The 27497-nt window shown below is 45.9% G+C and overlaps 1 protein-coding gene across 4 annotated transcripts; it reads left to right on the top strand.

Moving 5' to 3' along the window:
- Window positions 1-19: 19 nt before the first annotated feature.
- Window positions 20-26286, top strand: LOC133166079 (dynein axonemal heavy chain 8-like). 4 transcript variants are annotated; one of them, XM_061296076.1, is made up of 93 exons: window positions 20-201; window positions 1327-1394; window positions 1471-1602; window positions 2007-2091; window positions 2170-2312; window positions 2490-2667; window positions 2750-2910; window positions 3359-3535; window positions 3793-3906; window positions 3982-4089; window positions 4170-4268; window positions 4353-4499; window positions 4616-4813; window positions 4985-5061; window positions 5148-5247; window positions 5322-5441; window positions 5529-5664; window positions 5736-5923; window positions 6010-6090; window positions 6165-6281; window positions 6413-6532; window positions 6623-6755; window positions 6860-6936; window positions 7010-7116; window positions 7202-7277; window positions 7834-7960; window positions 8028-8200; window positions 8282-8408; window positions 8471-8706; window positions 8774-8878; window positions 9084-9197; window positions 9315-9377; window positions 9496-9596; window positions 9668-9805; window positions 9860-10100; window positions 10185-10384; window positions 10479-10632; window positions 10818-10981; window positions 11248-11350; window positions 11474-11578; window positions 11667-11828; window positions 11909-12133; window positions 12199-12371; window positions 12445-12623; window positions 12744-12931; window positions 12999-13085; window positions 13176-13283; window positions 13381-13515; window positions 13749-13910; window positions 13970-14216; window positions 14281-14522; window positions 14611-14751; window positions 14829-15060; window positions 15153-15295; window positions 15364-15498; window positions 15770-15892; window positions 16098-16311; window positions 16387-16496; window positions 16568-16731; window positions 16846-17038; window positions 17124-17246; window positions 17341-17471; window positions 17719-17872; window positions 17952-18116; window positions 18265-18491; window positions 18562-18680; window positions 18813-18916; window positions 18985-19161; window positions 19397-19564; window positions 19650-19865; window positions 20011-20148; window positions 20213-20340; window positions 20435-20603; window positions 20669-20824; window positions 20894-21049; window positions 21357-21539; window positions 21701-21806; window positions 21886-22138; window positions 22212-22402; window positions 22468-22589; window positions 22655-22770; window positions 22863-23065; window positions 23144-23217; window positions 23336-23488; window positions 23703-23858; window positions 23959-24075; window positions 24149-24250; window positions 24517-24677; window positions 24925-25081; window positions 25151-25303; window positions 25386-25575; window positions 25637-25758; window positions 25944-26286. In XM_061296076.1, exons 2-93 carry the CDS (start codon window positions 1380-1382, stop codon window positions 26229-26231), a joined length of 13581 nt encoding a protein of 4526 aa, XP_061152060.1. In that variant the 5' UTR covers window positions 20-201; window positions 1327-1379; the 3' UTR covers window positions 26232-26286. The 4 variants fall into 4 exon arrangements, with proteins under 4 accessions (XP_061152060.1, XP_061152061.1, XP_061152063.1 ...); XM_061296077.1 differs by having other exon boundaries at window positions 1324-1394; XM_061296078.1 differs by lacking the exon at window positions 20-201 and adding an exon at window positions 876-1083.
- The last annotated feature ends 1211 nt before the right edge of the window (window positions 26287-27497 follow it).

The raw sequence follows: 27497 nt of genomic DNA, 5'->3' as shown, positions 1-27497 counted from the left end.
ACACGGCCCGGCTGGACCAATCACAGTGAACCACGAAACCGAGGATGCTTCCGGGGACTGATCCAAGATCTGCTATTTCTTTAACGTGAGCTCACGCTGTTCGTCAGTCAACCGACAGAGGTCGTAAATTCCAACCTCGACATGGCTCAATCATGTTGCCTCGATTATCATCTGTAAATTTTGCGGTTTCTTGTAACAAAGGTAAGTTTAAAATATGTATAACAACATCACACTATGAACGTGGTTTTGTTATGACAAAAATGCCATTGTAAATGTTAAGTAAATGTCAAAAGGGGCCCAGTGGACCGATGCTATATCATATGTAGTAGAAAGTACTACTCAGATTTGACTAGGCTCGACTGTTAAAAAAGTGACAAGACCTTAAAATACGCTAAAAATACATTAAAGTAAGTTTTACAAAAAAAAAACAACCTTTATGTAGAAATTATATTGTGGTGAATGCTGATCTCCATACATAACAACCTGTACAGTTGTGATGAAAGGTCACCTATTGTGTAGCCGATAAATAGTTAAAAATAATTCTATTGTATTTTAATTGACCTTTTACATTTGTAACCGGCGCCAATAAATGTGTATAGGGAAAATAAAAAATCATTTCCTGGTGTCATTGAACGCACCACAAGATTCCAGCGCCAAGAATGGGAATTAACCAAATAACCCCAACGTGGATTTAGAAAAAAAAAATACTATATGTATTTATAGGCAAATTGTAAAATACCATCCAAGCGTTTTTAGTTTAGCACGACGCAAGTATGACGTGTGATTTATGACGTAGTTACGACAAATAATTACACGCCTTCCTAAACGACAACAACAAAGTACGCGCACGTGCAACGTTCAAGTCCAAACTGGAACATTCCAAACCGAAAAAAAGAACGACGTAAGAAGCAAGTACAGTGACGGAGTGCCGAAAGACATAGGGTCAAACTTCGAAACAAAAACACTTTTTCTTTCATTGTCTTACACGCAGATTTTACTCAAATCTCTGGAAAAACGAGCCATTTCCAATTTTTTGGACACGGCAAAATTAGCATACCGAGCGTTAGTTTAAGGCTTACACAGGTGATCACTTCATTATATATCATCAATTTCATTTCAAATGCTATTTTGTCAGTCAAATTTCGTTAAGGTATTTTATTGTTATTTTATTTATATTGATGTAAAGGGAGCTCTCATAGTTGAAATAGAATATTATATTTTATTGTTGTGTTAAGATGTAGCACTTTGTCTTGAGATGAAGTCAAATAGCACTTGTCTAGTTATGAGTGGCTAATTATTATTAATCCTTTTTAATAATCCAAGCAGAAACTGGAGGAGTTTCTACCTTCAAAGTGGCAACTCTGCTGGAGTTCTAAGTGATGGAGGCCCATGATGTCAGTCAAATACCGAACGGTGCAAATAGGAGCACACCGTTACGCAAGCATTTAACGGGATGGTTTTTCTCCTCAGGATGACCACAAGAATGCAAGGAATCTGCGAAAGGAGCACTTGGGCCCAACACATCACTACGTGATCAACATGCTGGCCCTCAGGCTGAGCTTGACTCCGACAGCAGTGGAGCAGTTCATTCTGGACTACTCGGTGGGGATATACGTACATGCAAAATATGATGTGTGCAAAATGAGCTTTATTCACCACTTTTAAAAGGACAGTTGGCCACTCTGCATTGCCTATAGATGACCAGAATGTGTCTCTTATCCCACTGGGAATTGTCAGTATTTTTAGTTAGTATGTATTCAAGTAGACAGTTAGGCTTGGATAGTTTTGTTTTGGTATTGCAAAAAAAAAAAAAGTGGGAATAAATCCAAGGAATGTGTCTGACTAACCACATGACACTTTCTTTTGAGATGTTGAAATAAAAACTATTTTCCCCTGCACACAAATAAAATGGCCCTTCAATCACTTAAATAGTTGTACGATGTGAAGTTTATTTATTTTTTTATCTTGGTGTGATAAGTTTGTCTTTTTGCTGTCTTTGCTTGTAGCTGGATCCTTTTGATCATTTTTTTGCCATTAATGGAAGCTCGAAACTTGCCTTTGTGTATCAACCGACAAAACATCCTGGGCCAGGTAAGAAACATCCTTGAAGAATGTCCATTTGTTCATTTGCATTCATTTCACGAGAACTAATATGTTTTCTCACCTCAGAATGTGGCCGTGCGATTCCCGGGCCCCGAAAAGCACTGCGACTCGTCCACGCCAATTTATCAAAGAAGCGCCTCACGGGCATATATTGCTCCTTCACTCGGGTCCGAGTGGATGTTGCTGTGACGGAAGACAACATACATCAGGTAGGAAATTCAAACACATTTATAAAAGCAACCATGTTGCATTTGCTTATGAATAAGTTGGCTAAATAAATTCCTTCTGGCCTTCCACAGGAGTGTTGTTCTATTTAGAGTCTGGCTTCTTTTTACATGAATGAATTTGGAAGCAAATCATTTCTCCATGTTATTTCCACTCTCCAGGAGACCTATTTTTCCATGTTTGACGCCCGCAATGGCTTCTATAAAGCCATCCAGAACAGCTTCAAAAACCTTCTGCCCGGTTTCCAAGCACTGCTAAAAGTTGACAGGACACAGCAGAGAGGCAAGATTAAGCCAAACTTTGAGCATATCTTCAAGAACATCCTTTTGGGTTTAGATGGTAAGGTTCCCATCTAATGGCATGACTTCAATAGTCCTACATTCTATATTTGCCGTACTGATTGGACTTGTTTCCACTCCAGTGATCCAGATGAGCTACCAGAATGTTAAATTGGCAGAAACCAAGAACGTTGACTTCAGTAAACTGGCAACCTTGCAAGATATGACCTTAGCAGCAACCGACAGTGACATGGTTACACATATGGAGGATCTCCTGATAAAGTGGACAAAGCAAATTGACCAGGTAGGGTCAAAAGAAACTCTATACCAGTGGTTCTTAACCTTATTGGAGGTACCGACCCCCACCAGTTTCATAGGCGCATTCACCGAACCCCTCTTTAGTGAAAAAAAAAGAAAAATTTCAAATTCAAGACATGGATGGTTTTTTACTGCTGCACAAAATGAGCCATGCATGAACATCACCTTGTTCAAAGGACATAACCAACACAATGCGTGAAGTCCAAACAAATGACATACCTGTAAATCTCTGTGACTTCTGCCGTTGCCTTTGCGAGACCAGTCACGAATTTACACAATAAATCAGGTGTGTTCGGACCTTCGCAGTGGAGGCTCTGCCGAACCCCTGAGACCGACACATCGAACCCCTAGGGTTCCATCCAACCCAGGTTGAGAACCGCTGCTCTATACGAAGAAAAGGTCTCAGTGCCGTACGGTTTGTCTGGGATGAGCAGGTCCTTTTGGAGACTCAAGCGCTGAAGCAAGGTCTTGTGACGGAGGGGCCGCTGAGCGAGCTGGATTACTGGAGGCAAACGCTCTTGAAGTTCAACTCCATCCTCAATCACATCAACAGCACAAAATGCAAGGCCGTCATAACCGTGCTCAGACTTAACCGCTCCAAAGCACTGAAGGTATGGATGCTGGCTTGGTCACGGTAGTACCGCTCAGAAATGTTGTTTTGTAAATTCAGATCTCGTAGCAATATTAAAATAATCATTACGAGTGACCCGATGAGTTATTGAAGCGGCAGCCCATGCCAAGTTTTTTTGCTACGACTTGCTAGGAAAAATGATGATCCAATTCATGTATGATACTGCCTCCTGCACTCCAGGAAGAGAACAACGTTAAATTAACGGTCTGATTATTTGCATTATGTTGTCTTGGTTAGGTGTGGCCGACGCTGGAGTCCAGGGTGACAGACAACTTCAACGAGGCCAAGGACAATGTCAAGTTCCTGGACACGCTGGCGAAAGTTTGCCAGCCTCTTTATACCAGCGACCCGGTATGTTCTCTCATTGATTTGAATCATTAGGTAGCTTTTGGAATTGGTTCGTCGTGTCATATTGTACCTGTCAAGGCCACCATTGTGAAAAGAGTGCAGAACATCATTAACGCGGTTCAGATGATCCACACGGTGTCGCGGTACTACCACACCAGTGAAAAGATATCCTCCATCTTCATCAAAGTGAGTCAATCCAAGCGGGCTACGCACACACATAACAGAAGATGTTGACAAAGATGAATCCCATACGATATGCAAATCAGGTCACAAACCAGATGATCATCGCGTGCAGGCGATACATTTCCAACAACGGCACGGCAATATGGGACCAAGATGGGAAAAATGTTGTGATGAAAATACAGGTAAGGGAGACAACCATCGTGGTAGTTATGTGGAGTCGGATATGCAGGAAGCATTTGACTTTTGCTGAATTGATCTTTTGCTAGGAGTGCCTTGGTTTGTATCGGGAGTATGAGTCTTGCTTGAAGAATACGCAGGAAAAATCCAAAGAAATGCCAGGACAGAGGCCCTTTGGTTTCTCAGAGATGCACGTGTTGAGGAAGTTCGAGGTCTTCTGCAAGCGTCTCGAATATGTACGATTTCGCTTTCGTATGCTGCCTTTTATCCACATCGATACATTTGATAGAAATTGAGCGGGCCCTGCACTCAGCTAACAGGCTTGCATTTAATGAGCTGAAATCTTTTGCAGATCACCAAAATAATGTCAGTGTTCAAGACGTTCGAGTGCCTGGCCAAGTCCAACATCGAGGGGATCGAGACTCTGGCCGGGCAGTTCCGCAAAGTCTCCGCCGAGCTGAAGAACAAGCAGGCGGATGTGTTTGCGTCAAGGACGGTGGCCTTCGAGGCGGACTACGACGTCTTCATGTCTCATATAAGTACCCTGGAGGTACATAGCCACAGACTGCTGTGTTATTTTTTTTTCTTTTACATCATAGTTATCTTTTTACATGCCAGCAACTTAAGAACAGAATGATTATGATTTTACATATGACCTCGCAGCAGGCGTCGGCTTGTAGAATTCTAATTGAAATGAGTTCCTTTTGTTTTTGTTTTGCAGGAGCAGCTGAAAGTTTTCATGAACTCAAGTTACGCCAGGTTCGACACAGCCCAGCAAGCTCTCGGTGTAATACAACGGTGAGTCCAAATTCGGTGTCATTGTTTTGAATTATATTTTTTTTAATGCGCAATTTTTTTTGTCCATGTGTCGTTGTTGTTTGCAGTTTTCAGAAACTAAACATTCCCTGTCTGAAGGCGGAGATGCCCGTTGCTTTGGGCGCTATTCTCCAGCTCTACGTCTCAGAAGTGGAGGCGGTGGCAAAGGTAAGGTTGCACGTGAAGTTGTCCTTCTCGTGATGTCACTCACGCTCATGTCCTACATATAAATTTTCTCGCAGCTATTTGACAAGCAAAACGAGGATCCGCCTTTGGGTCGAAACATGCCGCCTGTCTCCGGCAGGCTCCGCTGGGCTCGCCACCTTTACATGAAAATACATGAGCCCATATCGTACATACGCGTAAGCTGGAATGAGCTCCGATACGAGATCCGTCCATTCCAAAAGCGATCGGTTAGGATGAGCTCATTTCATTTCTCGGGTTTGCAGGAGAACTCCGACATCCTGGCCACCCCCGAGGGACGCGCTGTGGTCAAATTGTACAATCAGACTACGGCCGCATTGCAACGCTTTGAGTCGGACCAGCACAAAGCTTGGGCAGCCGAAGTGTCCAAACTGGATTATGGTTTGTTCTCTTGCAATGGGGCTCCAGTCAACCGTCTCCAAATACGTTGAGATGATTTTATATCTCAACAGCCTTGAATACAACGCTATTGATCCGCTGCACCGTTACGGGCAAGTACTTGGTCAACTTTGATACCAAAATAAGTGAAGCCATTCAGGAGGCCAGCAGTTTGGTGAAGATGGGCCTGGAAGTCCCCAAGCAGGCTTTGCTTTTCCTCAAGTGTGAGCATCAATTAAAGACGTATCACCATCGTCTTCACGTAAGTATTATTTTTTTTTTATCTTTTCATTTGCTGTTCCCACTAATTGACAACCTAATGGTCTCCTCCTGTGATTCCTCATGTAGACCATTGTGATAGAGTACAAGCAAATTTGTGAGAGCATCCCAGAGGAGTTTAACAACATGATGACGTCAAAGACCAACCAAGTAAGATCTTGTGGGACTGCCACGCAATGGACCCAAAATAGCCAGCGCAATGTATGTCTGTGTCCCGTTACAAGATTGATTCCCTCCTTCGCTACGGTTCAGTGATGGTCATGTGGTCATCGCTGCTTCTGGAGAAGTACTTTACAAATATTGACAGTGTCTTGGCTGAACTCAAGCAAATCTTGAAGAAGGTATGTGACTGTACCTCCATTTCAAATGAGGAATTCTGAGTGATAGATTCAAGCTAGTGTTGGGATTTTAGTTTCATCAGGTTTAGGGCTTTCGGTTCTGTGACCTGAAATCATGTTTCCACTCTTTCCAGGTGCAAGACATTTGTAAGTTTCACATTGACAATTATCTCCAAGAGGTCTCTGAGACCGTTCTCATCCATCTGCCCGAAGATCGCTCCTCTGCAATTGAGCCCCTTCTTCAACTCACTGAGGTAAAAGCCCACCATCACTACAAATATGTCTGGATTGAAGTGACGTGAACAAGTTTAACATTCTTTTTTTTCTTTTTTTTAATCTTTTAGAGCCTGTGCCAGAAGGGGATCAAAAGAGTAGAACACAAGTGCTATCACGTGAAGGAAGCGGTGAACGAGCTGGGCAAAGTGTTTAATTCCATTTACAAGTCCAAGCAAACCACGAAGGCCGCAGACAGTTCTGGTACTCGCGCATCTGTTCCCCCTCCTCAAATAATCGTGTAGTTACCTAACTTGATGGCCTACGTGTGTGTTATGGATATAACAGTTTTCATTTTGACATTCTAGCACCGAAGGAGAACCAGCGAATCTCCGACAATGCGACAGAGGGCCAGGAAAAGTACAAAGCGACACGCTTTGAAAAGGTTTGCGTGCTCAGCAATGGTACACTTTTTTTTTAGTCAAGATGGGCAATATTTGACTTTTTTTTTCCTTCAGGAATTCACTAAGCAATATGACTCCTTTGCTGCGAGGATTTTGGATGCGCTCGTAGAAATGACCAAGTTGTCTCTGAAGACTTTGGAGCGGCGAGTGTCCGGCCCCGAGTAAGTCCTCTCCCGCCCGTCTCTTTTGCTGTTGAAAACGGATTGCGGTTCAGTTGATTCTCATTGATAACCTTGGGACTTGCAGCTTATTCCAGAAGAAGGCTGACAATGCCTGGGTCCCAATGATGAAAGCGGAAGTACATCTAAATGCACCCAATGTGGTGAGGAAAAGCACAGGAAAGCATAGCAACCCCCCTGTGGCAATTCTTAACTGATATTTAAGTATCTAGGGCAGATGTCACCAAACGCTTTAAATGTCTTGAGGGGCTACCTACCGATTGTTAAGCGACAAATTTGCTTGAATTATTAGGAGCCGGCTGGCTTGCCTTTATCAAAGTCAGCTTTATTGTCAATTCCTTCACATGTCAAGACACACAAAGAAACCGAAATTACGTTTTCTCTATCCCACGGTGACGAGACATATTGCACGATAGACATACAAGTAAACGACACAATATAAAAACAAGAAGGCACAGACACTAAATAATTAATTAATAAATGAATAAATAAATGAATAAATAAATGAATGAATAAATAAATAAATAAATAAATAAATAAATAAATAAATAAATAAATAAATAAATAAATAAATAAATAAATAAATAAATAAATAAAATGAGTGATGAACAAATAATAAACAAGTAACCCAATAAATCTACAAATGCTAATCCTAGATGTTTCTGAGGTGGCCAGTAAATACTGTGTGGTTGTCCGCAGGTGATGGTCCCCACTGTGGAACAGATTCATCACGCCATACTTGAAACCAATGAATGTATCTTGGGAGTCAGCAAGGGCATTCAATGCTGGGAGGTGGAGTACAGACATGAAAGCTCACCCACTGAAGGTGAGCGGCCATGAACGGAAACAATACGCCGTTGGCTCGGAGTTGACGCTCAACCCTCTCGCCGCAGGGCGGGAGAAATTGGACTTTTACACGCGCGTCAGCAGTCACGACGATATCAAAGCGGTGATTTTCGCCATAAAGTCAGTGCTGAAGTTGCAGAGGGATAACGCCGCCACCGTTATAGATCGCTTTAAGAAGTTCAAGGAGCTGTGGGGCAAGGACAAAGAGCACGTCATCAAGGTATGGGAACGGACAGGGGCTGCTGAGAACAATTGCAGGAATGTGATTTTGCGCGATAACGTGTCGGCTTTCTTTTTCAAGGCATTCATTGACAGCAAGCCGTCTTTGATTGAGATCAAAAATAAATTGCGCCACTACGACATGCTTGAGAACCAAATCGAGGCAATCCAGAACATCATTGTTGTCGGGATGATTGAACTGTCAACAAGTAAGAAAAGGTAAATTCTCAGATGATTCGATATCGATGTGAGTTGTATGTTGCCTGACCAGATCACTTAAAAGAGTCCCTCATGGTGGAGGCCAAGGCTTGGAAGAAGCTGCTGTGCAAATATTTGCACGTACAGTGCAGGAAGAACATCATCGACATCAGCCTGCAGACCCACAAGAGCTTCACGCAGCTGTCTCATCCCATTACAAATCTGGATGACGTTCGCTGCTCCATGAAGACGCTGGCCAACCTGCGCGATTCGGAAATTAACACCGACATAACGCTCGTTTCCACTCAGGTGCGAATAGCCTTTGCTTTTTTTCTTTGACACTAGATCCAACTGGTCGTGTTCTCCCAATATTTAGGATGCCTACGAAGTGCTGATCCGTTACGAAGCGGAAATGCCAGAGAAGGAACCGGGAGAGGTGTACGGACTCGGCCGTTTCTCCGTCAGGCTTCTGTCTAAGGCTGTGAGTGGGGTTAAAATGCAGACATTTTTTAAAGTTAGGAACGGAGTCATCACAAATAGTGCAAAAAGTAATAGAAAACTTCAAATATACATGACACAAATATATTTTTTAACAAATTAATCAAAGACAAAATATATTACCTTTTACTGCTCAAATTGGCTCCATAAGTAAAGTGCTCCACCTTTCTAAATGTTTTCCCACCCAGATGTCCGTTCAGGATCAGCTTTTCCGTATGCAGCCCCACCTCAAGCAGGACCTGATGGAGCGCGTCGGCGTCTTTGAGAAAGATGTCGACACGTTCATGGACGACTATGATGTTGTAAGATGCCAGTCGATTTTTTTTTTTTTTGTAATTTATTTTTCCTTTTATTATTATTTTTTTTTATGGATTGACCAAGTCCATGCACATTTGGGTTGTTTTCTAAACGCCCTGCAGGAAGGTCCTATGGTTGAAGGAATAGAACCGAAGGAAGCCAGCTGCAGGCTCCAGGCCTTCCAGGTACTTATGCTCGTCAATTTTTTATTCTTTGTTGAAAAAATATAACATTGAGCTTCCCAGACCACCACCACCACCCAATCTGGTTCTTTTAATTGTGTGTGTATTTGTCCCGTTCAAGGCCAGGTTTTCCGAGCTGTGGCGAAATTTCACCATCTACAACTCGGGCGAGCAGCTCCTCGGCCTGCCTGTCTCTGATTACGAATGCCTTCAAAATAAAAAGTACAAAGGCTTGAAACTGTCAACGGAAAAGAATCGCCTTGTGTTAAAAACGTGTTTTCCCCCACCTCTAGGAAAGAGCTGGACCTGCTTCAGAAGCTCTACGGCCTATACAACTCTGTGATGAAGACCATCAGTGGTCACTCCAAGCTCCTGTGGACACTAGTGGATATTGAGAAGATCAATAATGAGCTTATGGACTTCCAGAACAGGTACGGAAAAAAAGTGGCAACACCCAGGCAAAATTGTAATAAGTCTACTTGCAGGTGCCGACGTCTTCCCAAGGCCCTGAAGGAGTGGCAGGCTTTCAACGACCTGAAGCAGACCATCGACGACTTCAGCGAGCTGTGTCCTCTGCTGGAGATGATGACCAACAAGTCAATGATTCGCAGGCACTGGGATCAGATCTCCAACATGACTGGCCACAAGTTTGAGGTTGACTCACCCACCTGCATTCTGGGTGACATCATGGAGGCGCCGCTGTTGAAGTTCAAAGACGACATTGAGGTTGGCGCCGGACCATCTCCTTTTCCCGCACCTCTTGTGAGCTCGCAGCTTTATTCGCAACTCTCTACTCCCCGCACCTTTTAGGATATCTGCATATCGGCCGTGAAAGAAAGGGACATCGAGGCCAAGTTGACGGGTGTGAAAACGGTGTGGCGTGACCAAAACTTGACGCTGAATAGCTTCAAGGACAGAGGGGAGCTCATGCTGCGAGGCGGTGACACCACAGAGATCCTCACCAATCTGGAGGACAGTCTTATGGTGCTGGGATCGTTGCTAAGCAATCGGTGAGGAGAACTTCAAAATTGCAGTTACCCGATTAAGGCCGAAACCCGTTCCAACTTTGTTTCTCGCTCTGTTTTTCAATCTGCCTCGACACAGCTACTGCACATTCTACAAAGCTGAGATACAGGACTGGGTCTCCAAGCTGTCCACGTCAACAGACGTCATTGAGCAGTGGGTCATCGTGCAAAACCTTTGGATTTACTTAGAGGCCGTCTTTGTCGGGGGTGACATTGCCAAAGACCTGCCTCAGGTAAACTGGCCTGAAGTTAGAAGTTCAAAAATGGTTGGATGTGAGACGAGTAGAATGCCTCGTTTACATATGACCATAATAAAGGAAATACATTTTGAAATTGTATTATATTATTCAACTAATTGAATGTAAAAATGTATCTTTCTTCAATAAGCCAATTATTTCAAGCGTTCCCATTCACGTAGGAAGCCGAGCGCTTTCAGCAAATCGACTCAACGTGGATCGGCATCATGGACCGAGCACGAAACGTCCCGAACGTCGTAGAGTGCTGTGTCGGGGATCCAATGCTGGGGGAGATCCTGCCAGATCTTCAGAAGCAACTGGACTTTTGTCAGAAGTCACTCACAGGGTAAAACTACTCGTTAGTGTCATTCAAAAAAAGGACCTGCATAATTGGCAGAATACTACCACGATTGTAATTGCCTCTAGATGCCACAAGGTGGCTGCAAAGGACTTTTTTTTCTATGACACTTAGGCTGTGGCCTGACTAAATGAAGCTCCTACCCTCTTTCCTACCCCAACATGCCATTCCATGCATTTTTACTTGTATCTAAATGACATGACTTTGATTGGAAACAGTCTTCTAGTGATGCATAACAAGCACAAACACTGCAGGTACCTGGAGAAAAAACGTCTCCTGTTCCCACGGTTCTTCTTCGTGTCTGATCCCGCTCTCTTGGAAATCCTTGGGCAAGCCAGCGATTCTCACACCATTCAGGTGAGTGCATTTGTCTCGCTAAAAATGCCACCACGGATAATATAGAATGGGGAAACCCAAACGTCAATATTGTCATAAGTGAATGAAATAAAAGGGACTTTTCTTCTCTTTCCTACCCCTCAGTCGCATCTTCTCGGAGTGTTTGACAACGTCAATGAAGTTGAGTTTGATGCCAATGCGTACGACAGCATTTTGGCTGTCTTGTCTCAAGAAGCGGAGAAATTACCGGTGAGTATGCTCATCATTAATATGGACCTTATTTGAACTCCTAGACCATGCGCATTTTTTTCCAATCGTTGTGTTTGTGCCGTTTCAGCTGGACAAGCCCGTCCTAGCTCAGGGTCCCGTGGAGCTCTGGCTCGGGAAGCTACTGGTGGAGCAGCAGTCATCGTTGCACACAGTCATCAAAGCGGCTGATGACGTGATCAACGACGAAGAGTTTGACCTCATACCTTTTCTTGACAAGTTTCAAGCGCAGGTCAGTAACCTTGGAGAATGTGTGTGTTTTTTGACCTTGTGGGAAGTGACATTGAGATTAGATTCCACTTCCTGTCTTAGGTGGGCCTGCTTGGAATCCAAATGGTCTGGACCAGGGACTCAGAGGAGGCCCTTGAAAATGCAGAATTCAGCAAGGAGGTGATGATCTTCACCAAGAAGAAATTCCTGAATCTTCTCCGAACGCTCATCAAGCAGACCACCTACGACTTGACCAAATTTGACAGGGTCAAGTATGAGACTCTGGTCACCATCCATGTGCACCAGAGTGACATCTTTGAAGAGCTGGTAGGCTCACTCGTGCTTTTTTTTTTTACCTGATATCACACTCACTGATCTTGCTTTCTCTCCAGGTGGCAAAATCAGTCAAATCTACCAATGACTTTGAGTGGCTGAAGCAAAGCAGGTTTTACTACAATGACAGCACTGATAAGGTCATCGTGTCCATCACCAATGTCGACTTCATTTATCAGAACGAATTCCTCGGCTGCACCGACCGTCTGGTCATCACCCCGCTGACTGACAGGCAAGACGGCGAACGAGTGTAGTCGTTGTATTTATTTAATTGGATTTATTTTGCATTCATTGCCTGTATACAGGTGTTACATTACATTGTCCCAGGCCCTGGGCATGAGCATGGGAGGAGCCCCTGCTGGGCCAGCAGGTACAGGAAAGACAGAGACCACAAAAGACATGGGTCGATGTTTGGGAAAGTATGTGGTGGTCTTCAACTGCTCTGACCAAATGGACTTCAGGGGACTCGGCAGGATTTACAAAGGTAGGCAAATGCACTGATGGATGATGCTATTGTCTTATTTTTTGTTACTAGGCCTGCAGGAGGTGGACCTAAATAAACAAATGAATTTACTGTTTTTTTTTTTGTTTTTTTCCACCCCAGGCCTCGCACAGTCCGGTTCGTGGGGTTGCTTTGACGAATTCAACAGGATTGACCTGCCGGTGTTGTCTGTGGCCGCACAGCAAATTTACATCGTTCTGGTAGCTCGCAAGACGCACAAAACTAATTTCATCTTTACGGATGGTGACCTCGTTGACCTGAATCCAGAGTTTGGCCTTTTCATTACTATGGTAAGACAGACATTTAAATAACAGCGTTAACAGCTTTAACTTGTGCACCAACATATTCCCTGCCTAGAACCCCGGTTATGCTGGTCGTCAGGAACTTCCTGAGAACTTGAAAGTGCAGTTTAGGACAGTCTCCATGATGGTGCCTGATCGACAGGTACACACAAGATGATTATTCTTTTTTTTAAATCAACAGAGCTTCCCACTTGCTATATTTGCTCACATGTAAAAGTTTTGTCTTTGGCAGATCATCATGAGGGTTAAGCTGGCCAGCTGTGGATTCAACGAGAATGTCATCCTCGCCCAGAAATTCTTTGTCCTTTATAAACTATGTGAAGAGCAGCTTACAAAACAGGTGAGACCAAGCAACAGGTATCAGGCGACCAGAGGTCCCCTTAAAAATACTCGAAAATTATTATTTTTTTCATCCAAATTGCTTTGCTGTGTTTCAGGTCCACTACGACTTTGGCCTGAGGAACATCTTGTCCGTGTTGAGGACACTGGGAGCCTGCAAGAGAGCACGTCCCGATGACTCTGAGTCCAGCACCGTCATGAGAGTGCTGCGTGATATGAATCTGTCCAAGCTGGTATCACATCAATGCGGCCGATCCAACAGGGGTGCACATCATGAGGATAGCATGGTGTTAGATCTTCCTAAATATAAATTCTTTTTTTTTTAAGATGCAAAATTTGAAAATCACTAGGAAGGCACCAAAATATGTAACTAAACACAAACGTGCTCCACCTAGTACGTGCACCCCTGCATGCAAGTTTCAATAGCTGCATAGAAAAGGTTTGTTAAAGGGGAACACTGTTTCAGGTGGATGAGGATGAGCCGCTCTTCCTCAGTCTCATCAATGACTTGTTCCCCGGCATCAAACTGGACAACAGCACCTACAATGAACTACAGGCCGCCGTGAAGCATCAAGTTGAGCTTGCTGCTTTGGTGAACCACCCCAACTGGAACCTAAAACTGGTTCAGGTATTGCAAAAGATATCGCTGAAGCTGATTTTGACGTTAATCCGCTGTCATGTCATCAGCTCTACGAGGCTTCCCTCGTGCGCCACGGCCTCATGACGCTGGGGCCGAGCGGGGCGGGTAAGACGGCGGTCATCAACATCCTAATGCGGGCGCTGACAGAGTGCGGAACGCCGCACAGGGAGATGCGCATGAACCCCAAGGCCATCACCGCGCCGCAGATGTTTGGGCGTCTCGACGCTGCCACCAACGACTGGACTGACGGGATCTTCTCCACTCTATGGAGGAGGACGCTCAAGGCGAAGAAAGGTCCGGATTCACATGTGCTATTTCCACAGTTTTGCTTCGTGGGTTGCTCAAATGATGTCTACAGGGGAGATCATATGGATCGTGTTGGACGGTCCCGTGGATGCCATCTGGATTGAAAACCTCAACTCTGTGCTGGATGATAACAAAACCCTCACACTGGCAAACGGTGACCGTATCACCATGTCGCCGTCTTGCAAGTTGGTGTTCGAGGTGCACAACATTGAGAACGCCTCTCCGGCCACCGTGTCCCGCGTCGGTATGGTCTTTATGAGCTCCTCGGCTTTAAGCTGGGAACCCATCCTCAAGGTATAGTTGTCGGCCAGCAGTTTGTGACAGTGGTTGTTCCTTGAAGTCCATCTCACAAGATGACAATTGCCTTGTGTTTTTTTTTTAGGGATGGACAAACAAGCGGAACCCAGAAGAAGCTGAGAACATCATTCATCTGTACAGCAGGATATTTTGGGACGCGTATTCATTCATGAGACAGAGCCTAAAACCCAAGATGCCATTTTTGGAGTGTAACTACATCATGCAGGTACGCAAACCAAAGCAAGCATCACCACCAGACGCTGATTCCGATGTAGTAGTATTTGTCAAATTGTGGTCACGCAGTCCTGCAATCTGCTGGAGGGCCTCATCCCAACCAAGCAGATGGGGGGCCTGGTCAGCGACAAACATTTGGAGCGGCTCTTCGTCTTCGGCCTCATGTGGAGTCTCGGGGCCCTATTGGAGTTGGACGACCGTGACCAGATGGAGGGTTTTTTCCGAGAGCACAGCAGCAACATTGATCTGCCTCACACAAAGGAGGGGGAGACTATGTTTGAATTCATGGTCGGGGCAGATGGTACGCAAAAAATCAACAGCTTCTCATAGAAAGTTGAATTTGGAAGTGATGCCTGTTCAGCCGTCAGAGATTCTGTTGCATTGCTCTTCCAGGTCAGTGGTGTCACTGGAACGAGCATGTAGGGGAGTACGAGTACCCCACAGATCACATACCGGACTACTCTTCCATCCTTGTGCCCAACGTAGATAACACTAGGACCGCTTTTTTGCTGGAGACTATTGCGAAACAGGACAAGGTGGGTTGCGCCTTGTTAGAAACAATGTGAGCGCTACTCTTCACGTATTCATTTTGAAAACTCCACAGGCCGTCTTGCTCATCGGTGAGCAAGGGACAGCTAAGACGGTGATGATCAAAAGCCATGCCAAGAAGTTTGACCCCGAGACGGACTTATTTAAGTCGCTCAACTTCTCCTCCGCCACAGAGCCCATCATGTTTCAGGTAGAGCAAAATTATTTTCTTCCTGTTTTTGTCTGCCTTATAAAACCCCAAGGTCTCAATCAAGATCTAACCTCTATTTATCTTTTGCAAATGTCATGTCGTCATCCTTTGAGTTTTATAAAAATAACAAGCCCGTTCTGACAAATGAAGGCGTAAAAAGTACTAGTTGGACTAAGTTCATTTTGTTTTCACTTGTCAATCACTTCACTGGTTCTTTTATTTATATTACCTGACATGTTTCGGCTTGTACTTCCGCCTTGTGTTGCAACAGCGCACCGTGGAGAGCTACATCGAGAAGAGAATCGGCAGCACGTACGGACCGCCGGGCGGGCGCAGGATGACGGTGTTTGTCGACGACATCAACATGCCTCTTGTCAACGAGTGGGGAGATCAGGTGTGTGTCTACGTATATTGTCACGCTTAACAAACACCAGTCAAGCCAGAAGCCTTTACAGCATCTTGAAAAAGAATTCAAATATTTTTGTCTTGGCAGTGTGGCTGGCTGTCTTTTTTTTTTTTTTAACAATTTATAGCATCTCTTTGGACTCAAATGTTTAAAGTTGTCTAGGGACCTAACAGCACATGTGAATTTGTCTTAGATCACCAATGAGATAGTCCGGCAATTGATGGAAATGGGCGGCATGTACAATCTGGACAAACCAGGTGACTTCATCACCATCGTGGACGTCCAAATGCTGGGGGCCATGATTCACCCTGGCGGCGGGCGCAACGACATCCCTCAGAGACTCAAGAGGCAGTTTACCGTCTTCAACTGCACCCTGCCTTCCAATACGTCCATTGACAAAATCTTCGGTAACTACCGTTCATCAAGCGGATACTTTGAAAACGAGAACTTTTGCAAATGCTTACGTTTGCCGCGACGCGCAGGTGTGGTCGGCTGCGGCTATTTCCACGAGTGCAGGAAGTTCTCGGAAAACATGACAGCCATGGTGAAAAAGCTTGTGTCAGCTGGGAGAATTTTATGGCAGTGGACCAAGGTAGTTTCTCAAATCATTTGGTCTGGAAAGAAGTTTGAGAACGGCTAATTCACTGTATCTATCTAAATTAGATAAAGATGCTCCCCACACCTTCCAAGTTCCACTACGTGTTCAACTTACGAGACTTGTCCAGGATCTGGCAAGGAATGCTAAAGGTGGAGGCAGAGCAGTGCAATGACTTTGCAACGATATTGGCCCTCTTCAAGAGCGAATGCACCCGCGTCATCGCTGACAGGTAGACAATTGAACCAGGCCCGGCACATCGTTTGACACTTTTCACGTACAAGATTCAATCGGGCCTTCCCTTTGGAAAAGCAGATTTTTCGTTGTTCTTGCTTGCCTTTTTTAGGTTCATTTGCAGCGAGGACAAAGACTGGTTTGAGAACTCCATAAACCGCGTGGTCAAAGAGCACGTCGACGCCAACCTCGTCGCGTCCATCCACCAGGAGCCGTACTTTGTCGACTTCTTGCGGGAGGCGCCCGAACCGACCGGCGAGGAGGACGAAAACGCCTGTTTTGACGCCCCCAAAATTTACGAACTCGTATGAAAAACGTCCCTTTTGCGATTCAGATTTTGGTGTGCGCTGCTTGACCGTCCTCAATTCGAGTCATCAATCTTCCCGCCAGGTCCCTTCTTTTGAATTCCTCGAGGAGAAGCTCAGGTTCTATCAGGCAAAGCACAATGATGAAGTGAGGGGCGCTCACATGGACTTGGTGTTCTTCACAGATGCCATGACTCACCTTGTCAAGGTCAGATTAAGTCCACACACAGAGATGGCGAGAGATATCAAATACAGCGGGAATACATTTCAAAAGTAAAAAAAGCTTCCTTCACTTTCCATAGATCTCACGCATCATTCGTACGGATACTGGCAACGCCTTGCTAGTGGGCGTGGGAGGATCCGGGAAGCAGAGTTTGACTCGTCTTGCCTCATACATAGCTGGATATGAAGTGAACCAGATCACACTGACCAAGTAAGGAGAACAGGACATTTATCAAACCTTTGAGCTGCAATACAATACATTGTAAAAATATGTTGTCGCCTCAGAGTATTCCAAAATTAACAATGTGTTCCTCTCAAAATTCTGCACTTAGTTCTTGATTGTAGCTGCACACAAGACATGACAAAAAGATTGCTCTTGGATTTTATTTTATTTTTTCTGAAGAAATGTAAAGAGAAAAATCTAATATAATTTATGTATTGTCTGTCTTTCCCTCCAGGTCTTACAATGTATCTAACTTTATGGAAGATCTAAAAAAGTTGTACAAATCAAGCGGGGCCGAAGGCCGCGGCATCACCTTCCTTTTTACTGACAACGAAATAAAGCAGGAGGCCTTCCTCGAGTACCTGAACAATGTTCTGTCATCTGGAGAGGTGCTTACCCATTTCGGGGGGATTATTTTCGCCCTATATGATCAAACGCCTTCGCCGCCAATCATTTGTATTTGCGCAGGTCTCCAACCTATTTGCAAAGGATGAGATCCAAGAGATCACCCAAAACTTGGTTCCGGTGATGAAAAAAGAATTTCCTCGCATTCCACCCACTTTCGACAACCTCTACGACTACTTCATATCACGGGCGCGGAAGAACCTACACGTTGTCTTGTGCTTCTCACCAGTAAGTACAATCTAAATTACTCGATAAACGTGGATGTGAAAAGAAAAAGGGCCGGTTCCCACAATGGCTCTTGGATGTCATAACAATAACGAAATAACTGTTGATAATTAAGAACACATCACCACCAGTCAATCCATCATCTGTACAGGTGGGACCAAAGTTTCGCTCGAGGTCCCTGAAGTTCCCGGGTTTGATATCCGGCTGCACGATGGACTGGTTTGCCCCATGGCCCGAGGAGGCTCTAGTGGCGGTGGCTCATCACTTCCTATCAGAGTTTCCCATTGTTTGCTCCTCAGAGGTGAAGGCCTCCATGGTGACCACCATGGGCGTGTACCATCGCAAAGTGTCCGAGACGTGCGAAAGCTACTTTGAACGGTGAGCACCATTTTGACGCAATTCAACAAGCAGTTTTACTTGAAAGCACCGTGCATTTTGTGTTTTACAGATTCAGGAGGAGAACTCACGTCACCCCCAAATCCTACCTGTCATTCATCAATGGCTACAAGACACTCTACCATCAAAACCATGAGCACATTGACACACTTGCTGAGCGCATGAATGTCGGTAAGGTCTACGGCACCGTGAACCGAAAGTTCCCAGAACCTGTTGACTACATCCACTGTTTGAAAAATGATGAAGTAGCTGTCGACGTCCTAAAGCTCCTTTTAATGAGCTGATTTTATGTCTCCATGTCAGGGTTGGCCAAACTGGTGGAGGCCAGCGTGTCTGTAGCTAAGCTCTCCAAAGAGCTGGAAGTGAGCGAGAAAGAGTTGGTGGTGGCCTCGGCCAAAGCCGACAAGGTAAAATGAAAGCAGCAGCGCATTGATTCTGCTATTCCATAACAATGATACGAGATGTCATGTTTTAGGTGTTAGCCGAGGTGATGGTCCGAACTGAAGCGGCCACTATCATCAAGAATGAGGTCCAGGTCGTGAGTGATAAAGCCCAGATGATCGTGGATGAAATCACGCACGAGAGGGCCATTGCTGAAGAAAAACTGGAGGCGGCCAAGCCGGCATTAATGGATGCCGAAAATGCACTGAACGTGAGTTTCTTTTATCCTCGGGCGATTGATTCATCGATTACAGCGACTGCCTTTTTCAGCTTATCCAAATAAATTGCTCCACCTCACTGTGGTTCGCTTTGGGGTTTACATTGTGTCATTTGCATTTTCCTTAAGTTGAAAGGGGGGAAAAAAATGGAGTGGACATAATCCACAATTGACCCAGTACTACTTTGAAGACATTTGGACTGCATGCTTGTTTCAAAAACGTCCACAGACTATCAAGCCTGCTGATATCGCCACTGTGAGAAAACTGGCCAAGCCACCACATCTGATCATGAGGATCATGGACTGCTGCCTGCTGTTGTTCCAAAGAAAGTTGGAGACCATCACTGTGGATCCCAACCTGCCTTGTCTCAAGCCATCATGGCCGGATGCTCTCAGGGTGCGCTCCATCCCGCTCACCGTTTCATTTTTCAGCCAACGTGTACACTGTCCGTGTGTCTCACCTCTTTTGGCGTCGGCTTCAGCTAATGGGCAGCACAGGCTTCTTGGCATCGCTGCAGCAGTTCGTCAAGGACAAGATTAACGAGGAGACCGTGGAGCTGCTGCAGCCCTACTTTGACATGGAGGACTACACCATGGAAAATGCCAAGAAAGTGTGCGGCAGCGTGGCAGGTCTGCTTGGGTGGACCAGGGCTATGGCCACCTTCTATGACATCAACAAGGAAGTGCTGCCGCTCAAGGTGAGAAGATGCAGGAGTCAAAAGTCATATGCATTTACGACGAGGCCATTGGACTTGTGCCCAAGGGTTGGCTGAAATGCAAACCGTGGCTGTTCGATTTTTGTTTTGTTGGTAATGGCATTTTGCGGGTGTCGTTTGTGGTTAGGCTAATCTGGCGGTTCAGGAAGTGCGCTACAAAAAAGCCAGCGCGGAGCAAATGGCGGCCCAGGCCACGCTGGCCGAAAAGGAAGCCGAGCTGGCCCTGGTTCAAGCGAAGAGCGACGCTGCTAGCAAAGAGAAGCAGGTAGGCGACTTGAGCGATGGGAGAGGAAGCGCACGCTGCTAACCCACGGAACGACTTCTTCCAGGAATTGGTGGATCGTTCCGAGATGTGTAAGAATAAAATGCAGGCCGCCTCCGATCTCATCGGCGGACTGAGTAACGAGAAAGTTCGCTGGACTCAACAAAGCAAAGAATTTAAATCTCAGATCAAGAGGTAGGTGAAAATGCTCCGGAAAAATAAAAGCAAAAGACTTTCGACGTTTTTCTTGAAGACTTTCAAACTCATTCCACTCGTTGTTGTTGATCAGACTGGTGGGCGACGTCCTGCAGCTCACCGGTTTCCTCTCGTACTGCGGCCCCTTCAACCAGACTTTCCGCGACATGTTGCTGGAGACGTGGAAGAACGATCTCATTTCCAACCAAATCCCATTCACCGAAAACCTCAACCTCATCTCCACGCTGGTGGACGCTCCCACAGTAAGACCGAGAAAAATGTGCCAACTCGACTCAGGAGTGTTGAAAAACGAGTTTGTCTGATTTAGATCAGCGAGTGGAATCTTCAGGGGCTGCCTGGAGATGACCTGTCGGTGCAGAACGGCATCATCGTCACCAAAGCGTCACGGTATCCTCTCCTGGTTGATCCCCAGACTCAAGGAAAAACTTGGATCACTGCAAAAGAGAAAGCCAATTCCCTGCAGGTATTGTTCACTCACCACCACTGAATTGAAACTCCCAAATCTCACGGGCGGTTGCTGTCCGGCTTCCAGCTGACGTCCCTCAACCACAAGTATTTCCGTACGCATTTGGAGGACTCCATATCCTTGGGCAGGCCGCTGCTTATTGAAGATGTGGGCGAGGAGCTGGACCCTGCTCTTGACAACGTTCTGGAGAAGAACTTCTTCAAATCCGGCTCCAACTACAAGGTGCTATGAAACCAAATCACAAATAATCACTTTTTCTCTTATTATTCTGGTTCTACAAATATTTTTTTGCAAAATGGACCGAGTCACGCTGTTTCCGTAGTTTGGCCATTCTTCCTCAGGTGCAACTTGTATATATTAAAATAAGGTTTGGACTGGGACCAAAACCAAACAGATGTTTATTTTTTATGTTTTTAACCCCGCTAGCAAACAGATGTACATGCTCACCCTGCACCGTTAGTGTTGGTAGGTCAAAAAGTGCGTCGTTGCAGCCCTTCTAAATTCAACTTGTGGATTTTTCTCCGTGCAGGTGAAAGTGGGAGACAAGGATGTGGACGTGTCCAACAATTTCCGCCTTTACATCACCACCAAACTACCAAATCCGTCGTACACGCCAGAGGTGAGCGCCAAGACGTCCATCATCGATTTCACCGTCAACATGAAAGGTCTGGAGGACCAGCTGCTGGGTCGTGTCATCCTCGCTGAGAAGAAGGTTGGTGTTGCGTTTTGGCTGTTTCTCTCTGGATTTTGTGAGTGTTAAAAGAGCAACAACAACGCCTAACACATTTTTTTTATAATTGAATGTGAATTTTTGCAGTTCAACATTCCTGAATGACGCCGATCACAACATTTTGGTGTAAATGCATTTGACAGGAACTCGAGAACGAGAGGCTGAAGCTCATTGAGGATGTGACTTCCAACAAAAGGAAGATGCAGGAGCTGGAGGACAACCTGCTGTACAAACTGAGCACCACAAAAGGTCCAAAATCACTCCTGTGGATTCCTCTTTGTAAGCGTTGCGACATCTTCGGGAGTTCCTCCTTCCGCGTCGCCCACAGGTTCCCTGGTGGACGACGACTCCATGATCGGCATCTTGACCACTACCAAGCAAACGGCCGCCGAGGTGAGCGCCAAGCTGAACATCGCGGCCGAGGCGGAGGAGAAAATCAAAGCGGCTCAGTCCGAATATCGTCCGGTGGCGTGCCGAGGTAGCATCCTTTACTTCCTCATCACCGAGATGAGCATGGTCAACGTCATGTACCAGACGTCCCTCGGTCAGTTCCTCAAAATTTTCGACATTTCGCTGGCCAGGTGAAGTCGCCGGCGGGAGGATGTTGTCTGCCTTTTTTTCCAGCTTTGTCATCGTAAATTGTCAATTTGCCAGGTCCGAGAAGTCGGCCAAAACCAGCAAACGAATCGTCAACATCATCGAATACCTGACGTATGAAGTCTTCAGGTACACGGTGCGCGGGCTGTACGAAAACCACAAGTTCATCTTCACAATGCTGATGGCGCTTAAGATCGACCTGCAGAACGGCAGGATCCAACACAGCCAATTTCAGACTCTCATCAAAGGTATGGTACTTTCAAAAGGAAGTGGTTTCTCTCCAAAAACTCACATTTGAATGTATTCCTCGCAGGTGGCGCTGCGCTCGACCTGAAGGCGTGCCCCCCGAAGCCCTTCACCTGGGTCCTGGACATTGTGTGGCTGAACCTGGTGGAACTCAGTAAACTTCCTCAGTTTGCAAGCATCCTCAATCAGGTGGACCTTTCGCCGATTTCACCGCTTCCCATTCCTCGGGTGTCATAATGTCTTGCTCCTTCCAGGTGAGTAAAAGTGGAAAACATTGGAAAGTGTGGGCCAACGGCGATGCCCCGGAGGAAACCGTCATCCCAGATGGCTACAACAACCTGGATGTATTCAGTAAACTCATGCTTGTCAGGTACTGTGGATTCAAACAGTTGATGATTTCCACAGATTTGTCCTTTTAAAACAAGTTTGAAAAAACAACATGCACATCGGTTCCCTCTGCAGGTCCTGGTGCCCAGATCGCACCCTGGCTCAGGCCAGGAAGTACGTGGCCGACTCCTTGGGCGCCAGGTTCGCCGAGCCTGTCCTGCTGAACCTGCTGGGCACGTGGGAGGAGAGCGACATCCGCACGCCGCTCATCTGCTTCCTCTCCATGGGCTCGGATCCCACCAACCAAATAGAAGCGCTGGCCAAGAAGCTCAATATCGGTGAGTCCCCTGAACCGTGACCTTTTCTTTTTTTTTTAAGTCACGCCCCCTGCGTCACGGTCCTTTACTGTCTCCCAGGATGTCGGTCCATCTCCATGGGACAAGGGCAAGAGGTGCACGCCAGGAAGCTTGTTAAAATCTCGATGGCAGAGGTTTGTGTCGTACACTGAAAATACGAAGCGAAGTTGGTTTTCAGAAGATGTTTCAACTGGAAACCACTTCTTCTCTTATTTAGTCACATTTAAAATGTTGATGGGTGGGTGCCCGCAGGGTGGCTGGGTGCTCCTGCAGAACTGTCACTTGGGCTTGGAGTTCATGGACGAGTTGTTGGACTACGTCTTAAACACTGAGACTGTCCACAAAACCTTCAGGGTGTGGGTCACCACCGAACCGCACGACCTCTTCTCCATCACGCTCCTGCAGGTTGATATTTGATTTGAAATCACCAATTCATTTGTAGATGATTGATGACTAGTTGAATGCTTAACGATGAAGGTTTGATTGAGTATTTCCGAAAAGTGAAGCAAACAATTGTTCGACCTATATGACATATCCTCATTCCTGCGTTTGTTGTGTGCAACCTGCAAAGGATGATTGCCGCAAGTGTCCCCTTACTTGGGAATCTCTGTCCTTGTAGTCCTCCCTCAAGTTCACCAACGACCCACCGCAGGGACTTCGCGCCAGCTTGAAGCGAACCTTTGTCAGCATCTCGCAAAACCAGCTGGAAGTCAGCAACCTCCCGACGTGGAAGCCGCTGTTGTACGGTGTGGCCTTTCTCCACTCCGCCGTTCAGGTACCGCACTTCAATGGAACGCTTTACTGGGCCGTCATTTAGATCTTCTGAAGCCGCCCTCTCGTTTTACATGGATGACCTGTTGAATGCATGGTCTCAGGAACGGCGTAAATTTGGACCCCTGGGATGGAACATACCATACGAGTTCAACTCTGCAGACTTCACGGCCAGTGTGGAGTTTGTGGAGAGACACTTGGATGACTGCGGGCCCAGAAAGGTACAGTATACACACACACACAATGTGCCACACTTTTGTTACCTTTTCCTACTTCTTTTCCAAACTCTCGCAGGATGTTTCCTGGGTGACTCTCCGCTATATGTTAGCTGAAGTACAGTACGGAGGCAGAGTCACTGACGACTATGACAAACGCCTACTCAAATGTTTTGCCCGGGTAAGGACAATGATGTACTTTCTGCAAACGATCAGAAGCTCATTCATTTGTTCTGTCGGTCACTTTAAGTCACTGGCATAGATAGATTGACAAAAAGGTGGTTTTTGTTATAATAAATACATTGTTTTTTTGATGTATGAAATGAAACTGTGTTATACCACCCCCCGGTGGCATGTAGGTGCGCTTACGAAAAATATGTACTTCCCTCTTTTGTTTTGTATTTTTCTTCATTTTGGTATTTATCCTTCCAATATTGCCTTTTACAGGTGTGGTTCAGTAAGAAAATGTTAGACCCGTCCTTCTGCTTCTACACGGAGTACCAGATCCCTCTCTGTAAAACCATCGAGGAGTACGTGGACTATATTCAGGGCTTGCCCGCTGTGGATTCCACGCAAGCGCTGGGGCTGCACCCCAATGCTGACATTGTGTAAGAAACGAGTGAAATGAATATAAATAATTAACAGTTTAGAAAAGTAAATAAGATGAACAATTTTGAAAGAAAAAGTCAAATGAATAAACTGTGCAACGTCAAATGTAAATAAAAAAAAATAAAAGAATGAAATACAATTAAAAAATATATTTAAAATGTCATGTTAACCATAAATCACATTGAAAAAATCCAATGTTAAATTAGAAAAACAGTGCAATTCAATTCAAAATGTTTCTTCACTCAGCTACCAGAGAAATACATCCGCCGAGGTGCTCGACACCATCACCAACATCCAGCCCAAGGAGAGCGGCGGCGGTTCAGGAGCCACCCGAGAGAGCATCGTGTACAGCATGGCGGAGGACATGCTGGACAAGCTGCCGCGCGACTACATACCTCACGAGGTCAGTCTTGCTTCCCTCGCAAACCCCGGTGGACGTTGCCATTCAAACGTGCGTCTTTGCCGGTGTTAGGTCAGAGCCAGTCTGAAGAAGATGGGCCCTTTCAACCCCATGAACATCTTCCTACGCCAGGAGGTGGACCGCATGCAGAGGATTATCTCCCTGGTCCGCAGCACTCTCCTGGATCTCAAGCTGGCCATCGAAGGAACCATCATCATGAGCGAGGTTGGTCCCCAACCTTGGTCGCGTTCAAGTCTGGCTGTAGTTATGAAGGTACAATAAAGATGTCTGCCACTGTTTTCCTCAGACCTTGCGTGACGCCCTGGACAACATCTACGACGCCCGCGTACCCAATCTGTTTCGGAAGCTCTCATGGGAGTCTACTACAATCGGGTTTTGGTTCACTGAGCTCTTGGACAGGAACAGACAGTTTTACAGTTGGGTGTTTACCCGGCGGCCAAAAACCTTTTGGATGACCGGTTTCTTCAACCCGCAAGGTGAGTCATGAATGTTCAACGACTGCCGATGTGAGTTGACGTGGTCTGGTGCACGCTGCAGGTTTCCTCACTGCGATGAGGCAAGAGGTGACGAGGGCAAACAAGGGCTGGGCTCTGGACTCGGTCACCCTGAACAACAAAGTCACGAAGAAGACCAGGGAGGAAATCAAGGCCGATCCAGACGTGAGCTACACCCACACAAACTTATGACGATCCAACAGGGTTTCGAAGATCTATTAGAATTAGAATTTCTACAGGGTTTAAAAAAAACAATTTGGTAACTTTCGATTCTAATTATGGAATTTGAGGGTCATTTCATTCGATTTGTTTGTGATCCCCTCACTCACGCCATTGCTTTTGCTCAACAGGAAGGCGTGTACGTCTACGGCCTGTTCCTGGAGGGCGCCGACTGGGACAAGAAGCAATCGGTCCTCTGCGAGTCGGCGCCCAAAGTGCTCTTTACGCCCCTGCCTGTCATCCACATGTTTGCCATCAACTCCACCGCCCCCCCCGACCCCAAGTACTACGTGTGTCCCATTTATAAGAAACCCATGCGTACCGACCTCAATTACATCACCGCCGTGATACTGGGCACCAATCACCCGCCTGACCACTGGATCATGCGAGGCGTCGCCCTCCTCTGCGATATCAAATGAGCGATCGATTATTGTTGTCAGCGTGTTTTATTAAACGTCACCGATATTATTCCAACTGCTCACCTGTCAGACTTGTTTAGTGCGCAGAGCACCGTTTCTGTTTGTTTCTAGCTCCATGCTAATACTTCTTGCAGCCACTAGACTCGTGGAAGGGGGGGACAGCAGAAATGTAAGTGGCGCCAGCCTTCAAGCCCTGCCGAGTGATTCCCAATTATGTCAACCGGTGTCCCCCTTTGAGAAGTGCTCCGCATCAAACCTCATTAATTCCGCTTTAGTCCCTTATTATTTCCACCGCGGACCCCGTCTGCTCGCGGGCCTGTTAAGCGGAGCCCCGGCTCACGCTCGGCCGAGCAAATAACATCACCGCGCCCGTCATTAATGCCCATTGAACTGGGCCCTGTTGCTAAATTAAGGTGCGTTCATGGAGTTCTCACTAATTTTAGACCACTCTTGACTCCTTTTCTAATTCTCGCTCTTTCTCTTAATAGTGGGATCCTGTGGATGCCGTGGTGATGCTCAAATGGGAAACTTCCTTCCTGCCTCCAAGTACGTAAATGTTTTGGATATTCTTTGTTCTTTTTAAGAAAAAAAAATGGCAATTTTTCATCACATATACGTGTTGGTAAATGAATCGTTTGAATTTTTCAGTTTTTTCCACATTCGCTCTTCAGCTCGGTAGACCAAAATGCCACATAAGCTCCGCCCCTAACAAGTCAGCCGTTTATCCGGACGATGCAGGTAATATGACGCTCCGTTTACTCCACATTCGCTCTTCAGCTTGGTAGACCAAAAGGCCACATAAGCTCCGCCCCTAACATCCGGACGATGCAGGTAATATGACGCTGACGACCTCATTATCTGTTGTTTTATATTGAGTCTCAGTGCACAAACAAAAGTTCCAGGACAGATTTAACTTATTATAACTCGATGTTCATCGGAGGTCAATTAGCGGGCCGGCTTGGCGAGGGGGAGGGTGGGATTTCCTGTGACACCCCCTCTTGAGCCTGATGGAGTGGAGCCTCATCTGCCTAACAGCCTGGCAAGTATCCTTGGTGGACTGCCATCCCACCCATTGTACGCTGCCTCTCATTAAGAGCAGCCGAGTCAAGAAAAACAAGTCTTACAGTGGAGCTACTGTAACTTTAATGTTTTTTTTTTTTTTAAAGACTTGACTTACAACTCGAAAGCATGTTTTTGTCATTTGCAAGATCATCGAAGCGCTGAAAGATAATCACATTTGAACAATAATTTAAAAGGGTTGTCGGA

This window comes from Syngnathus typhle, linkage group LG13 (genome assembly GCF_033458585.1).
Source record: "Syngnathus typhle isolate RoL2023-S1 ecotype Sweden linkage group LG13, RoL_Styp_1.0, whole genome shotgun sequence".
In the NCBI taxonomy this organism is placed as follows: domain Eukaryota; kingdom Metazoa; phylum Chordata; class Actinopteri; order Syngnathiformes; family Syngnathidae; genus Syngnathus; species Syngnathus typhle.
The sequence above is the reverse complement of the archived record's forward strand: the minus strand, read 5'-3'. Positions and strand labels throughout refer to the sequence as shown.